The sequence below is a fragment of the Ostrinia nubilalis genome, chromosome 21 (assembly GCF_963855985.1).
Source record: "Ostrinia nubilalis chromosome 21, ilOstNubi1.1, whole genome shotgun sequence".
NCBI classification, from domain to species: domain Eukaryota; kingdom Metazoa; phylum Arthropoda; class Insecta; order Lepidoptera; family Crambidae; genus Ostrinia; species Ostrinia nubilalis.
The window spans coordinates 5407570-5423575 of NC_087108.1; the positions used below are offsets into that span (position 1 = coordinate 5407570).

Consider the following 16006-nt stretch of genomic DNA (forward strand, 5'->3'; position numbering starts at 1 on the left):
AAGGCGTTAGAGAAATCGATCAATACAAGAACGGTAACGCGTGACTCCTCCATGCCGGCTCTGACGTCATCAACAATTTTCAAGAGTGCAGTGGTAGTGCTGTGTCCCGGGCGGAAGCCAGACTGGAATTGGCTGAGGAGATGGTTTTCTAGAACAAATTTAGAGAATTGCTTGTGAGCAGCAGCTTCGAGGACTTTAGAGAGAAAGGGTAAAATGGAGATAGGACGAAATTGGTTTAATGCGGTAGGGTTGGAGAGTTTGGGTAAAGGGATGACATGGGCGAGTCGCCAAGTGGAAGGGAAACACCCGCGATCAAATGAGGAGTTGATGATATGGGTGATAACAGGAAGTAAGTCGTCCAGGATAATGAGTATCATCGCTCTACTAACCTCATCCGGGCCAACAGCTGTTGATTTTATAGAGAGGATGAACTTTTTGGTCTCATCGACGGTGACAGGGGAGAATGAAAAGGAGCTTGGAGAAGAAATAGGAAGAGAATTTAAGTAAGAGATCGTAGAGAGTTTGGTAGTGTCATCCAAGAGAGTGGCCGAAGAGAAGTGTAAGTTGAGTTCGTTGGGAGTGAAGGATGAGGAAGGGGCATTACTACAAGAAGCCTTACCAAGACCCAGTGATTTTAAGAATTTCCAGACGTCGGAGCTAGAAGAAGATAGCACACTATCATGAAAGTGACGGCGCTTCGCAGCTCTGGTCAAGTTGTTACAACGGTTCCTGGCGTGTTTGTACGCGTTCCACTTGTCAATAGAATGGTCACCCTTGAAGTTGCGGAATGCCCGGTCGCGCTTTGCCATAGCCGCACGAACCGTACTGGTAATCCAGGGGGCCGGCGGGCGTTTAACGCGAACGGATCGAAGCGGGGCATGCTCGTCAAAAAGCTGCAGTATAAGACTATTGAGCAAGCTGACCTGTGTGTCGACACAATCCGCGTGAGCGATCGCACCCCAATCGAGTGAAGATACGTCAGAGCGGAGTCTCTCGTGATTTATCCTGGCAAAGTTCCTAAGGAGTACTGTTTCAGGTTTATGTTTGGGCGTACGGAGCTTATAACAGAGGAAGATCAGGTCGTGGCGAGAAAAACCCGGAGCGAGCAACTGCCCATGCTTGGATGCGAGCTCCGGACAAGAGACAAGAATTAGGTCTAACCAGGTGTCATCAGTGTCGATGTTGTGATGAGTGGGATCCAGTGGTAGGTTAGACAGATTGACAGAATCCAGGATGGACAGAAGCCTGGCAGCCTGGGAAGACTGCTTGAGCAAATCAGTGTTGAAATCCCCCATGACTATGAGATGCGCGTATTCTGAACATATTGATTCCAATACGGATTCCAGCTTGGAGAAGTAGTTGACAGAAGGCGGACAGTATACGACTCCGAGAACAGCCTTAGTGCCCCTTACGAGCACCTCGAGAAACATATATTCGATGGAATTAGAATAATCCCCCGGTGTAGAATATATGATTTTGAAAGGTATATCGCTTCGAAGATAGATGGCGACACCGCCACCTCTTTTACCAAGCCTGTCGTTCCGGATCAGGACGAAGCCAGGGAGTGAGTACGATGTCGAGTTTAGGTTAGGGTTCAACCAGCTCTCGGAGACCAGCAAGGCGTGGATGATGTCGGTAGAGAAAGTGTTGAGAAGTTCGGTGTAATGTTGGGGTATGCTTTGCGCATTTATATGGCAGATATTAAGAAGATTAACGCAATTTTGAAGTTCGAGGAAGAGAGAGTTGTGAAGAGAAGACGAGGAGTTGGAAGAATGCAGAGAGTAAAAAGAAGAGGAGTGATCACTAGCAGAAACGAATGATTCGTCGTTATCTGACATATTTGTGTACTTACTATAATATAAAAATAATAAATATATAAAAAAAATACAACTAAAATAAAAATACGCGAGTGGACTACTACATAAAGCTGTACCGATTACGGTTAATAGTAGTGCATTACCCGCCGGTTGACTGTTTACAAAACCAATAAAAAACAGAAGAAACACATAATAACGGTTTGAATAAAATAATAACGTTAAATGAAAATACCGTTACATCGTTACACAAAAAATAACTAAAAGCGAATATTTATTGACGCCTTTGCCTCCTATTTGACGTGACATCTAACAGCTGTCACTGAACTGTCAAAACACCGACAACAAAACATTACAATTTTAAATACAAACACCTTAAATTAGAAAATAAAAAGAGTAGTGACTTATTGAGGGTAAAAGATTGTGAGCTATGTTAAAGACAGTGAAGCTGATTAGTTACTTGTACCTGCAACTAAAATAGTAAATGGACGGCGACAAACAAAAGCAACGTAGATGTATGGCAATAGCACTATGAGGAGATCACTTTGATCTGCATGTACGCTGCGATTTGGACGCTCCTGGTTTCGGGATGGGAGCGTCAGCAGCGGCGACGCGCGCTGCCGGCTCGGCTGCGCGCTTCCGCACGGGCTCCTGGGGAACTGGGACGACTGGACTGTGGCGCTCCATGAGCTTGTCTAGCTCCTCGCTATTGGAGACTCGTTCGCGGACGCCATTCGGAAGCTTGATGAAAACGCTGCCGTCCATAGACCACACCCGCCTCATACCAAAGTGCCTTCGCGCATTCAGGAACAGAGTCTGCCTTGTCCGCGTCAAAAACTCAGAGATGACAAATGGGGTACCTTTCAGCATTGTCTTTCTTCTCCAGATGAGTGATCGGGTTTCTTGGCTCGCGAACCCCACAATAACTGGCCTGCTACGTCCTTCCTGGGATCTCCCGAGCCTGTGGCATGTAGTAATGGAGGCCGAAGTGATGTCTGGGAGTTCGAGGTTATCCCTCAGTACCGAAAGAGTGGATGACATCAGGTTTTCACTGTCAAGATCCGGTACACCAGTGATTAGGATGAACTTGCGCCGGTGCCTCGCCTCGATGCTGTCCACGGCCCTGCTGACCTCCTGGATTTGCCGTCTTAGCAGGTCTACAACTCCCATTGTGTGATCTCAGAACGTGTAGAACTCGCGAGCAAGTGTCTTCAGATTCTCTGATTGCGCCGGGGATGACACCTTTGTGGCTCGGAGATGTGCTTCGAATTCAGTCATCCTCTTCATGAGTGACTGCTCCAGTGCTTGTTGTGTTTCCACGATGCTACCAAGGTTGTCCATGATAGAGTGTTATTTGAGTTTTCAGTGAAGTGAACGTTAGAGATAGTCACCGGCAGGTATGTGCACGTATTTTACTAAACACACATTGAACAGCTTTCACTCCAGTATATGTTATCAGGTGACGTGTGATGAATAATTTTTGATGAAATAGATATTAAAAATATACTGTTAACTATTTTAAAATCGCTTATAACTGGGGAGCCGATGTGAATACGTTTACAAACTACCGCCGAAAAAGTTATATTGCTATTGCACTCGCACACTCACTGCAGTCGCCCGTCACACAGTCGCGCCTTTAGGGCGTGTGTTAACGAGCCGGTTTCTATCTGACGTCGGACATGCATGTGTTGATGAGCGATTTTTCACGATTTTTCAATCTTTCTGTGACAAATCAAAAATCGTGCTGGTGAAGTCGTGGATCAAACCTCATGTCAGTCTTAATTACTTATTATTTTATTATTTATTTATTAGGTACACCAACAAAGTCACATACATAATATTCATACATTTTAACATGGTTTAACACATGATACGTATATGAACTCAATTACAGGTATACACTGCATTTCTTTTTGCAATGTTAGGGTAATTATACACTAGTAAAAACAAAAATCAATTGAATTACAACAATGTTTCCACAGACGAAGACCCTGCATCGCCAGCCACCATTCTACTAGTAATGGAAGTGCTCCGACTAGCCATAAAGCTGAGCATCCCGCGGCTACGAGGGCTGTGCGCGCGGTTCCTGCGAGCCAACCTGTGCTACAGCAACGTGCTGCCGGCGCTGCACGCGGCGCACCACGCTCACCTGAGCTGCATCAAGGAGTACTGCCTGAGGTGGGTCGAGGGACATCAAGCTGAGCGTCCCCCGGCCGCGAGCGCTGTGCGCGCGGTTCCTGCGAGCCAACCTGTGCTACAGCAACGTGCTGCCGGCGCTGCACGCGGCGCACCACGCTCACCTGAGCTGCATCAAGGAGTACTGCCTGAGGTGGGTCGAGGGACATCAAGCTGAGCGTCCCCCGGCCGCGAGCGCTGTGCGCGCGGTTCCTGCGAGCCAACCTGTGCTACAGCAACGTGCTGCCGGCGCTGCACGCGGCGCACCACGCTCACCTGAGCTGCATCAAGGAGTACTGCCTGAGGTGGGTCGAGGGACATCAAGCTGAGCGTCCCCCGGCCGCGAGCGCTGTGCGCGCGGTTCCTGCGAGCCAACCTGTGCTACAGCAACGTGCTGCCGGCGCTGCACGCGGCGCACCACGCTCACCTGAGCTGCATCAAGGAGTACTGCCTGAGGTGGGTCGAGGGACATCAAGCTGAGCGTCCCCCGGCCGCGAGCGCTGTGCGCGCGGTTCCTGCGAGCCAACCTGTGCTACAGCAACGTGCTGCCGGCGCTGCACGCGGCGCACCACGCTCACCTGAGCTGCATCAAGGAGTACTGCCTGAGGTGGGTCGAGGGACATCAAGCTGAGCGTCCCCCGGCCGCGAGCGCTGTGCGCGCGGTTCCTGCGAGCCAACCTGTGCTACAGCAACGTGCTGCCGGCGCTGCACGCGGCGCACCACGCTCACCTGAGCTGCATCAAGGAGTACTGCCTGAGGTGGGTCGAGGGACATCAAGCTGAGCGTCCCCCGGCCGCGAGCGCTGTGCGCGCGGTTCCTGCGAGCCAACCTGTGCTACAGCAACGTGCTGCCGGCGCTGCACGCGGCGCACCACGCTCACCTGAGCTGCATCAAGGAGTACTGCCTGAGGTGGGTCGAGGGACATCAAGCTGAGCGTCCCCCGGCCGCGAGCGCTGTGCGCGCTGTGGACTACTTTGGAGTAAATTGGAAGGCGCCTTTAGGGCGTGTGTAGACGAGCCGGTTTATATCCGGCGCCCGACAGGCGTTGACGAGCCTCTTAAACACACGCTCTTAGAAAACAGTTCTTTCCAATGGCGGGGGCTGGTAACTAAAAAAGTCTCAGTCATCGACACAGATTTTTGGCATTGTCCTGGCAGTGATTTTAAGCTGGTGCCCCCAGCCATTGCCCATCTAACTGCTGCATCAAGGAGTACTGCCTGAGGTGGGTTCATAAAGAAATTAAAAAGGCGCCCGCACAGTCATCGACACTAATTTTTGCCACTGATCCAGCAGTGCTTTTCAGCCTTTGCTCTTCTAACTACAGCTGCTACATAAAGGTAATATACAAATTCCTCTCCCATGGATTTCCACGAAGACCAGGCCTTGCCTCACCGCATTCAGGTGCTTCCCGGAATAAAGGTAATGAAACGTGAAGGCTGAGTGCTGTAAACGTAGAACAGTCATAAGTGTACAGCTTTTGAGCCAAGCGAGCCAAATAGGGAGTAAATCTGTTGTTTTTTTAAACAGGGTCTTTGACATTTTAGAACCTAACAAAACGTACCTTTTACTAACTTACGGACAGCAGTCTTCCCCTCAATATTCCCGTTAAATATTAGAGGTGTTTTGGGACACTCTTTATGTTGTGTTACATAAAAAGTTCACTGAAGTAACAATATAAATATAATATAAATAAATAATCCTTGGACATTTTACACTGCGCTTCTAGTCCCAAACTAAGCAAGGCTTGTACTATGGGTACTAGACAACGGATATAAACATACTTAAATACTTTTTTTTTTGTAAATACATACATATTATACATAGAAAACACCCAGTCGAATACAAACAAATATGTTCATGCACACAAATGTTTGTACTGTGCGGGAATCGAACCCGCAACCTCCGGAATAGTAGTACGTTTCGAACCACTACACCAAACGGCCGACAACTGCTACATCCATTCATTCTGAACGCAGGTTCGTGGTGAAAGACTACAACTTCACTCCGATCGTGATGTCTGCGGAGTTCGAGCAGATGGACCAGAGCCTCATGGTGGAGCTCATCCGGCGCCGCCAGCAGCCCAGCAAGCAGCCGCCCGCGCCCTACAACGACTACGAAGAAGAGATCAATGGTACGTTGATTAACCATGAACCGACGAACTAAAGTCCGCGCTCGCACACCCACTGCAGCCGCCCGTCGCACAGTGAATGCGAGCGCGACAGCAATATAATTACGCGCGAGCGATAAGGATGGGTAGCTCGGGGTCATTGTACGAAATTCTATCTGCTCGACGACCGAACTTTAGTGGAGGCCGCGGGAAGCGCCCGCATATAGGCAGTGCTAGTCTGCCTTTGTCTAGCAGTGGATGTCATTTGGTTGACAGGAGCAAAAAATTTTAGATAAAACGAGATATTGATAAGCAACAATAACCCCTAACGATCTTACTGTCGCTCTATTAAAGCTGACTAGTAATCTCTTAAAATAAGAGATAATGTCAATCTGGAAAAGGGACAGGTACCTATTAGGGTGGTCCTTATTTTTCGACTTTTGAATTGTCCCCGGGGCACTTTCTCATTCGATTATATACCTCTAAATATGAAATTAGTTTTTTTTGTTTTTTTTTTTAGTTAAGATTTAGAGGTCGCTACCAGCTGTCAAAATATTTACAAAAGCTTTGAAAATCTTAAATCATGGTTTCATAAATGTTTTATTTAAGTGTTTATATCACATTTTACGTGCAAATGAACATCGCATAGATATAATAGACAGTCGCTTCTTGTCCCCTTCTCCCCTCAACCCCTCTTCTATACCGACCATGGTACCAACGCGTCGAGATACTAACAAGTAAACTCTTTTAACTTAAAAATAATTGATTCAAATATGTACATTGTACATAATATCTTAGTTCATAGCAACAACAATAATTTTGTAATATTTTTATTTGGCTTTGGCTTTAAAAATAAATGAATCTAACAAATACAGATTTTGTTTTTACTTAAAATTCAAACCTTGGTAGCGACCCCTAAATGTCTTTTAAAAATTAAAAAAAAAATAATGAAAGACTTTCATATGGTATATATTCAAATTACGTGGTGCCCCGCAAAATATAAGAAAAAAAAAATTTTTCGTAGGAATAAGGACCACCCTAGTACCTATTTTACAACTCCGTTACAGTCACCGCATCCCATCCATTTCCTCAGTCTACACCGACAACTATTGCGCAGTACCTTTGTCCAAAAACTGAACATCTACCTTCCTTTGCTTACAAAGTCAAACTCCTTCCTCGTTCCTCTTAATAAAGCTTCCTCGTTGTGGATAAAAAAAAACTACTTACTTCTTGGTGTCTTTGACCTATTTGTTACAGGCACAACACTAGAACAGGACATGAGTGTATTCGCGAGCGGCGGCGCAGGCGGCTTAGAGTTGAGTGACGTGAAGCTACGAGTGGGGTCTGCTAGCCGGCCGGCCCACCGGTCCGTGCTAGCCGCGAGAGCTGCGTACTTTGAAGCTATGTTCAGATCATTTTCGCCGCAAGATAATATTGTTAATGTAAGTAAGAGTATTGTACTTTTTCCTAGTGATTTGAAATTGTGGGTGGGGCCAGACGTAGCCCCGCCCATTGCTCGGTGCTAACCGGTAGGGCTGCGTACTTTGAGGCTATGTTCAGATCATTTTAGCCGCAAGATAATATTGTCAACCTAAGTGATATTACTGTACTTTATCTTGTTAAACATTGTTGAGAAATTTGATGTTTTGAAGTTATGGGTGGGGCCAGACGTAGCCCCGCCCATTGGACTATACTGGACAATAGGGCTGCCAACTTGGTAAACAGAAACGTACTGAGAATTCATTTGCAATCATTCTGCAACATGACTTTTAAAAACCGGAAATTGACAAGCAATGAGGGCTATCGTTTTTATACTTAACAGTTGGCACCCCTGGCGATTGACAGGACCTTACTCTACAATGGCGCCATCTTGATGAGTGCAAATGCGATAGTCCTCCTACCACTTTAGCGCTCACCAGTTGGTGCCACTGTCTTCGCTACTAGCAAGTGACAAGACCTTACTCTACAGTGGCGCTAACTGGTGAGCGCTAAAACGATAGCCCTCATTGCTGTAAGAACAGATTAGAACAGGTTACTAAATATCATCATGTGAAAATATTACTTAATCATTATTGTCCTTCTCAGATTCAAATCTGCGACACTGTCCCGTCAGAGGAGGCCTTTGATTCTTTGCTCCGGTACATTTACTATGGCGACACCAACATGCCTACAGAGGACTCCCTGTATCTGTTCCAAGCGCCAATATACTACGGTCAGTATTTACTTTTACAAGTATGACAGAGTCAATTTACTTTAATATGTGCCCATTAACCCCTTTAGAAACCTTTGCTTTGTCACCTGTCATCCGCTTTGCACTGGAGGGAGTCGAAGCTTTACTTCAAACTCCTATGTTCTTATGATTAATTTCATTGCGGGTCCGATGACAGTTTAACTTCCCCCGGGACAAACTTGACCTTCGCTGGTTGGGTTTTTATTGGCGGTCAAGCTGTAGATCCTGGCTACACAGGAGTTCTAGCTGTGGGAATGAGACATGGGAATAATCCCGTTAACTTCTCTACATAAGCTTGATATTTTTGGGTTAGGGAAGGGATCATCACAATAGTTCAACGGTCAACGGATTTGCGGTATATTTATTTATTTATGTTAGGAAGAAGACCTGGGTTATAATTTCTCTTTCTGTACATTGCGACCCCTTGCTGACAACAGAGTGCCCCCGCTGAAAATCAGTTTCGAGACAAGCCCTGGCGCGGTCTTGATGTATGCTGAGCCTTTTTGTCAGAGGAGCACAAGCAGCTATCTGTCCATTTGTGTATCTCTTTCATTATGTACTATCGGGGACTCTTCCGCCTGACCACTTTGTAGAAATTTTAGCGTAAGCGCATCGCTCCGGTCACGTGCTCACCCCGTCTCTAATTGGTTACGCATTTTACTATATTTTTACTACGACCAATAAGAGACAATCAGGGCTTAGGTTGCAATACGAAATACCATTGTGCACTTTATTGTCATACAGTTAAGGTTTAAAACGAAATGTTTCTTTTTCTTCAATCTTTCTTAGTTTTAGGCTGAGTTGCACCACCTAACTTTGACCGTAGCTATAACGGTAACCGGTGCTTTTTGTACGGAGTTTGACAGATTTTTGACATTTGTCAAAGTTAAAGTAAGATGGTGCAACTCAGCCTTAGAATTTTAATAATAGAATTTGGTTACAAACAAATAGATATGTATTTTTTAATATTGTGTTTTTATACGAGGTCTGTCTGCTTTTTGCTTTGGCGAACTGTCGACATATTCTCTCCTTTGTGTTTTTGTGAAGTTTTGTGATCAATAACCGATTGATTTTGTTTTGTGTTGACCCGTGCTAGTAATTGGACTGTTTGATTGCATTTTTATTGACCTCCGTGCGATTACTGAACCATGCCTCTCAAAATAATTCTTAATTCTTATACATATTATTTACTTACAAACTTATCTATACATTGTTAACTGTTTAAGTATTATTTAGTTTGAAGTTTAATTGTTATTGATTTAAGACCTTGTGTAAAGACACTTAATGTGCAATTAAAAATTTAATTTGAAATAAAACTAACTTAATATTATAATATTTACGATAACCAATTACCTGGATCATTGCTACCTAGTGCAATATTTGTATTAAATTGTAATAACGTAGATAAGTGTTTCTTTAAAACGGAAAACAAAAGTTGCTAATGTATTAAAAATAAATAGAAACCTATTATAGGTTTCTATTTACATTTAAGGATTTAAGAAAGTTATTATGTAGCCAGATCTTACAATAATTGTTTTAAGAGACAAATATTCCTTAACACTTTACTAATTAATTCAATACCTATTAAATAAGTAAAATTCGAAAGTAACTGTATGATTTTGTATTTCTCGCCTTAAGAGCCATTTCACAAAAATATTCCGCGCGAATTTAGGTAAAAGCTGTCAACTCAACGTCAAAAGAGTAAAAAGAACGCTGAAATGGACAAAAAAATCTTGAGCCGTGACCGTATTAAGACTTGATTTAAGTTATTAATTTTAAGGTAGAATGAGAAGAGAACTTGATTAATTAATTAAAATTTTTAATAGAGTTTATAAAGTCTTTTATATTTCGATTCATAATGAAACACGAATAGGTATAATATGTAAAATATATATTAAGTACAAAATAAAGACAGTCACATAGTGAAAAATAAATCTGCCCCCTTACAGCTCCATCATCGGACCCTGGATACGAATAATGAAACACTAATAGGTATAATATGTAAAATATATTAAGTACAAAATAAAGACAGTCACATAGTGAAAAAAAAATCTGCCCCCTTACAGCTCCATCATCGGACCCTGGATACGAAATATTCGTCAAGGCGAATCACACAAGCCCAAACTCCATAGGGTTCTATTGTTTTGTTACGGAGGTGGCCATTGCATCTCCTCCAGATCCATTATCAGACAGAGCTAAGAAATAAATAAATAAATAAATAAATATTATTATAAGTAAACAAATAACTAAAATAATTCATCTTACTATCTTACTTTTTACTAGTCTTACTAATATTATAAATACAAAAGTTTGTGTGGATGTCTGGATGTTTGTTACACTTTCACGCAAAAACTACTGAACAGATTTTGATGAAACTTTACAGTACAGTACAGCAGTACTAGGCAGTCTGTGTTCAACTATCACTCGGGTCGGACGTTCCTATCGCAAGACCTTTGGTTCACTCAGTTCCGATACGACTCTAGTGCTGTGTGTAATTATTTTCGTGAATACACTGAGTTTATTAATTTCTACGAGTGGATTTCATTTTGCCTGAGACCTACGCCATGAACCCTGAACCAGAAGACCCTGTCGCCAGCGACAGCGACGCTCATCCATCCCTGGCGTCGACCAGAATAACAATGTATAGGCTATAATTTATGACGATCTGTGACAAACTAAATTTCAAGCGGGTGAAGCCGCGGGCAATACTACATATTTCATACTAGCTTTTTGCCCGCGACTTCTTCTGCGATGAAGTGGAAAATGGTTCTAATAGAATTAAAATATTCTAAGAAAATTAATTTTGTTAAATGATTATATTTTTTAATATAAAATCTACACATCATTATGTTTAAATATTTGAATACTTACAAAATTATAAGATCTTTCTAAAACAAATTAAAACACTACACCTGCCGCAGATTTCTTTGTAAACAATGTTTTTTTGTTTTTCCTTCAGGTGCTAAAATCACCAGGCTATTGTGTGCGCATACTCTGGAGTATTCCACATACAACTGGTCGTCGGAGAAGCATAGATTTCCATTAAGTCTACTCCCACTTCCATATGGAACTCCGCTAAAACTCGTGAGGGCGCCAACACTTGCTTTCCATTAAGTCTACTCCCACTTCCATATGGAACTCCGCTAAAACTCGTGAGGGCGCCAACACTTGCTTTTGTATCGAAAATTAGTATGAGCTCTATGCAACCACACTATTTTAAACCGTGGTCCCTAAGCATGAGATGGGAAACTGCACTCTCTTGAATTCTCTTGAATTTGATGGTGTTAGGGGAATCCTAGGAATGAATACAGACTTTCCAATGGAATCTCCTCATCAATATTGCGAAATTGTGAGTTGCAATGCAATGTTACGTTTTCACTTGTTATTTTATTGTAATCTGACCTTGATTTTTCAAACACGTGTCAAAATAAAAAAAAATAATTTAAATCAAAAGTACTAAGGAATATTTCATTGATATCAACTTAGAAACAAGCACAGATCACAGAAACTATAGGGAAATGTGACAAGGGACAAATTGGAACATATTGCTTGTGAAAGCAATGATGACAGTAGCGACGTCATTATGTAAACAATTTATATTGCTTGCATAGTACTAAAGATTATTCGAACGTTGAATACTGATACCGCAATGGATAATGAGCACATAATTTGATTTCTTTGTGTGTATGAATTGCTAATACGACACTGAGTTTCGAACTCAGCGCATTACTTAGCATCTCTCTATATTTCTATGGAACCAAGTTATCTCCAAAATAACATTCCACACCTTTTTAACCTAGTCAGGTAATAATTTTAATAAAATACGAAGCACGTCATCTATCAATAGGATATATGTATATTTTAGAAGTTAATAAATTATGCATAAAATATAAACACTTTAGAAGTTTAGTTAAATCGTAGAATTTTTGAAAAACAAGTACTAAAATCGTACTGAAAAAAAAAGTATTAATATGTTATCTAATTTATTTATTAAACGTCGAATTTTATCAAAGATTTTGGACTAAAGTTTTTGAAAATATTTTATAGCCTACATAGAAAAAAATTAGGATTCTGAATCGTGAAAGAAATTTTTTTCGGAGCCTATTGCCTCCAAACAAACAAACAAACAATTAAATCTTTCCTCTTTTATTAGTATAGATTTAACAACAAAACAAAACGCTTCTTTTTTCTTCTTCACGAAACAAAACTCAAAGCGGATAAATAAATAACAAATCTTTGGACAATTTCACAGCGCGATCTAGTCCAAAAGTAGGCAACCAATATGCTTGTGTTAAGGGTGCTATCATAATGGATATACTTTTTTATAATTTATTTATTAAATTAAATACATGGTACCTACATATTATACATAGTTACACCCAGATCCGTCAAAGAAATTAAAATTCATCATTTCAATTTCTGCTCGGCCGGCCGACTCGAAACAGCCTCTCGGCATAGTATCAAATGTATTTGGTCGCCGTACAAATCACCGCTTTACGACACGAACGCACGTAAACGTCACGGCGGGAAAAATGACACAGGTCCTGCCTTGACGGGCGCTCGCGCCATACTAATCGATGTCGGCTTGCGCATTTTAATTTATACTGATATTCACATCAATATTTTGACAAAGTGGTTACTAATATTTAAACAATAACTGTAGAAATTAATTCTACAATGAATATTCTTTATTTTGGGATACTTTTATTGCAGTTATTGCTGTGTTTTTAAACCAAAAACCACGATCAAAATGTGACGTTAATCTTCAAATTTGCCAAATTATTTTTAGATTTTACTCAATAATGGTAATGAAATTCAAGAATCTATTTCATTAATGGACTACAAGAATATATGTCCGATGATTACTATATATTTTTAAGCTTATTATATGAGCATAAATAATAGATACAGGACTTTGAAAATGAGTCTGCGGCAATTTTTTCGTAAAATGGTTGTGGGAGATGGGGCACTGTGAATTAAGCAAAAGAGTTTTAGTAAATCCGTTTCATTAATGGTCAACAACAAGGATTGACCTATCTTTCGCAGTTATTAAATAATCTCTGGGTGTTGCTTAAGATAGTAATTCATGCTTCCAAAATCTTAGAAATTCGCACGAAAATGTAAAATGGCTCTTAACTAGCTAAACTAATATCATGCATGAGATTGACACTCATAATATCAACAATAATTATAGAAAGGGCTACTTTTTTCTCGGGAAATTGCACAGTTACCTCGGAATGTGCGATACCAATTTTGTAACCCGAGCGGGCAATCGCTAGTTCAAATTTTACACGAAGCCCCATATAATATTTTGTAGCGATTCTTTATTGGGTTTCAAATTGACTAAAATGCGACGTTGCCAAACGAGCGCTACGGATGCGGGTAATAAGCAATACTCAATCCTAAACGCTTTACATAGAGCTTGGTTTGCTAGGGCAAACATCTACAGTGGTGCGCCGACGCTGCTTAGACCCGAAATATGAATGAACGGGGGCGTAGCATAATCGAGCGTGTGTGTGCAAACAATTTAGGCCCTTAAGGTGTCAAGGCGTCCGAGTCCCCGATAGTACCTATGTCTTGTCTGCTTGTATACTTTTATTTCAAATAAAAACTAATTCTATTCTACAGGGTGGAAACGATAAGTGATCTCACTCGATTATTTCTAAGTGCTTCATTTTAAGTGTTTATTATTTAATTAAAAAATTTAACACTTCCAATATTGTGTGGCTGGCATACATTTAGTATGGAGGCTGGAAACATTGAATTTTCGGATAGATCCAGTTTATTTTGTAACCTATTATTGATATCGTTGAATAGAGAGCTCGTGAAGGACTTTCAGGATCAGTAACCAGTTTTTGGATATCTTGTATAGTTCAGAAATTATCGAATGAGATCACTTATCGTTTCCACCCTGTATAATGATCATACAACAATGAGTCAAATGAGGTTAAATAACTTTATGGTCACTCCTCAGGGTTCACCAACAACCGTCTCCAAGTGTTCTGCAAGCACAACCTGCAGAGCAACGTGTCGCCTGACAACGTGCTCGCCATCCTGCCGGCCGCCGACCGCATGCGAGCCGCCGACATCAAGGAGTACGCGCTCAAGATGATCGTGCACCACTTCGGACAGGTCGCTATACTACACTAAAGCCTGGTCCGTGAGCACGTAGAATATTGTCCAATGACCCCAAGCAATTTACGCGCGAGCGATAAGGATGGGTAGCATCCTTATCGCTCGCGCGTAAATTGCTGTCGCGACTGTGCTACGGTACGGGCGCTCGCAGTGAGTATGCGAGCGCGACAGCAACGTTATTACGCGCGAGTGATAAGGATGGGTAGCTTGGGCTCATTGGACAAAATTCTACGTGCTCACGGACCAGGCTTTAGCGGCCGCCCGCGACTTCGTACGCGCGGATCCCGAATTACCCCCTGAGGGGCTTAATTTTGCAAAATCCCGTCTTAGTGAGCACCAACGTTCTAAAATGAACCCCCATGCGAATTTGAGACTCCTAGCACTTGTAGTTTCTGAGATTTCGTGATGAGTCAGTGACCTTTCGCTTTTATAGATGTGCTGATTAATCAGTTGTAAAAAGGCAGGCTAGGGCCAACCCATGAAGGTTTTTTGTAACCGGGGTCAAAATGCCTGTGTAATGTTCAGCTACAACTGTTTCAACTGTGCCTAAAAGCTTTCAGATAACAAACCTGACTAGTGTCCGACCGAAACTAGTTTTACGACCGAAACCGAAACCGAAAACGAATTTCGGCAACGGTGTCTATTTCGGCCGAAACCGAAACCGAAACCGAAACTTCCTTACAAGGCTCATATTTTGAGGGAAAAATAAAGAAAACGTTATTATAATCAGTCAGTCTTTATCGTTTTCTCTTTAAACTGCATTAAAATTGAACTTATAAAGTGCCTTTTTACTCTAAAAGGTATCAAATTATGTATTAAAAAAGAAAAAGAAGGATTTAAAGTCTGATTTTTCTTTAATTACTCGCAATATTCAGGACATATATGTACATAATCCGTTACATGGTCGGGTCTTTTACCTTAATAATTTCTCAAAACAAAATTGGTAGTACGTAAGTTAGTATCTAATGTACTTGCCACTTGGATACCTTGGTGATAAATACTAAAATGAACTTTGAAACTCTGAATCCATTATTATCACCATGAAATGCACTATAGTCATTACTAACTACTTAACTAATGTTTGTTTACGTATAGCATTTGCGAAACAAAAAAAAATTTGTAGGTTAGATTAAACTTGATTACTTAATATACTTTTATCAGTCATATTGAATATTTTTTTTATGTTTACACCCGCTCTTATGTTATAACGACATAAAACAAGATAAAACTTACCATACCATTCAAAATAAATCACTCGAAAACTCGCCACCACAACAAAACAAAAGTCTGGTCCGGGAGCACGTAGAATTTTGTCCAATGACCCCAAGCTACCCATCCTTATCATTCGCGCGTAATTATGTTGCTGTCACGCTCACACACTCACTGCGGGCGCCCGTCGCACAGTCGCGACAGCAATATAATAACGCGCGAGCGATAAGGATGGGTAGCTTGGGGTCATTGCACAAAATTCGACGTGCTCCCGGACCAGACTATAACAGCAAACAAACAAGCGAGCGAATCACATTGGCTCTGATCGGATTCATC

The 16006-nt window shown here is 41.8% G+C and overlaps 1 protein-coding gene and 1 long non-coding RNA gene across 2 annotated transcripts in view; one reads left to right on the top strand and one right to left on the bottom strand.

Annotated features, from left to right (window-relative positions):
• Positions 1-16006, top strand: part of LOC135082190 (leucine-zipper-like transcriptional regulator 1) — a 37793-nt gene that overhangs the window by 20180 nt on the left and 1607 nt on the right. The window contains exons 10-14 of the mRNA XM_063976960.1: positions 3797-3992; positions 5966-6120; positions 7354-7538; positions 8182-8308; positions 14301-14458. Of these exons, the coding sequence (XP_063833030.1) occupies positions 3797-3992; positions 5966-6120; positions 7354-7538; positions 8182-8308; positions 14301-14458 (821 nt within the window). The remainder of the gene's footprint in view (positions 1-3796; positions 3993-5965; positions 6121-7353; positions 7539-8181; positions 8309-14300; positions 14459-16006) is intronic.
• Positions 10320-12181, bottom strand: LOC135081988 (uncharacterized). The gene is made up of 2 exons (XR_010259316.1): positions 11198-12181; positions 10320-10521 (listed from the first exon to the last, which is right to left on the bottom strand). It is a non-coding gene; the product is annotated as an uncharacterized LOC135081988 (long non-coding RNA).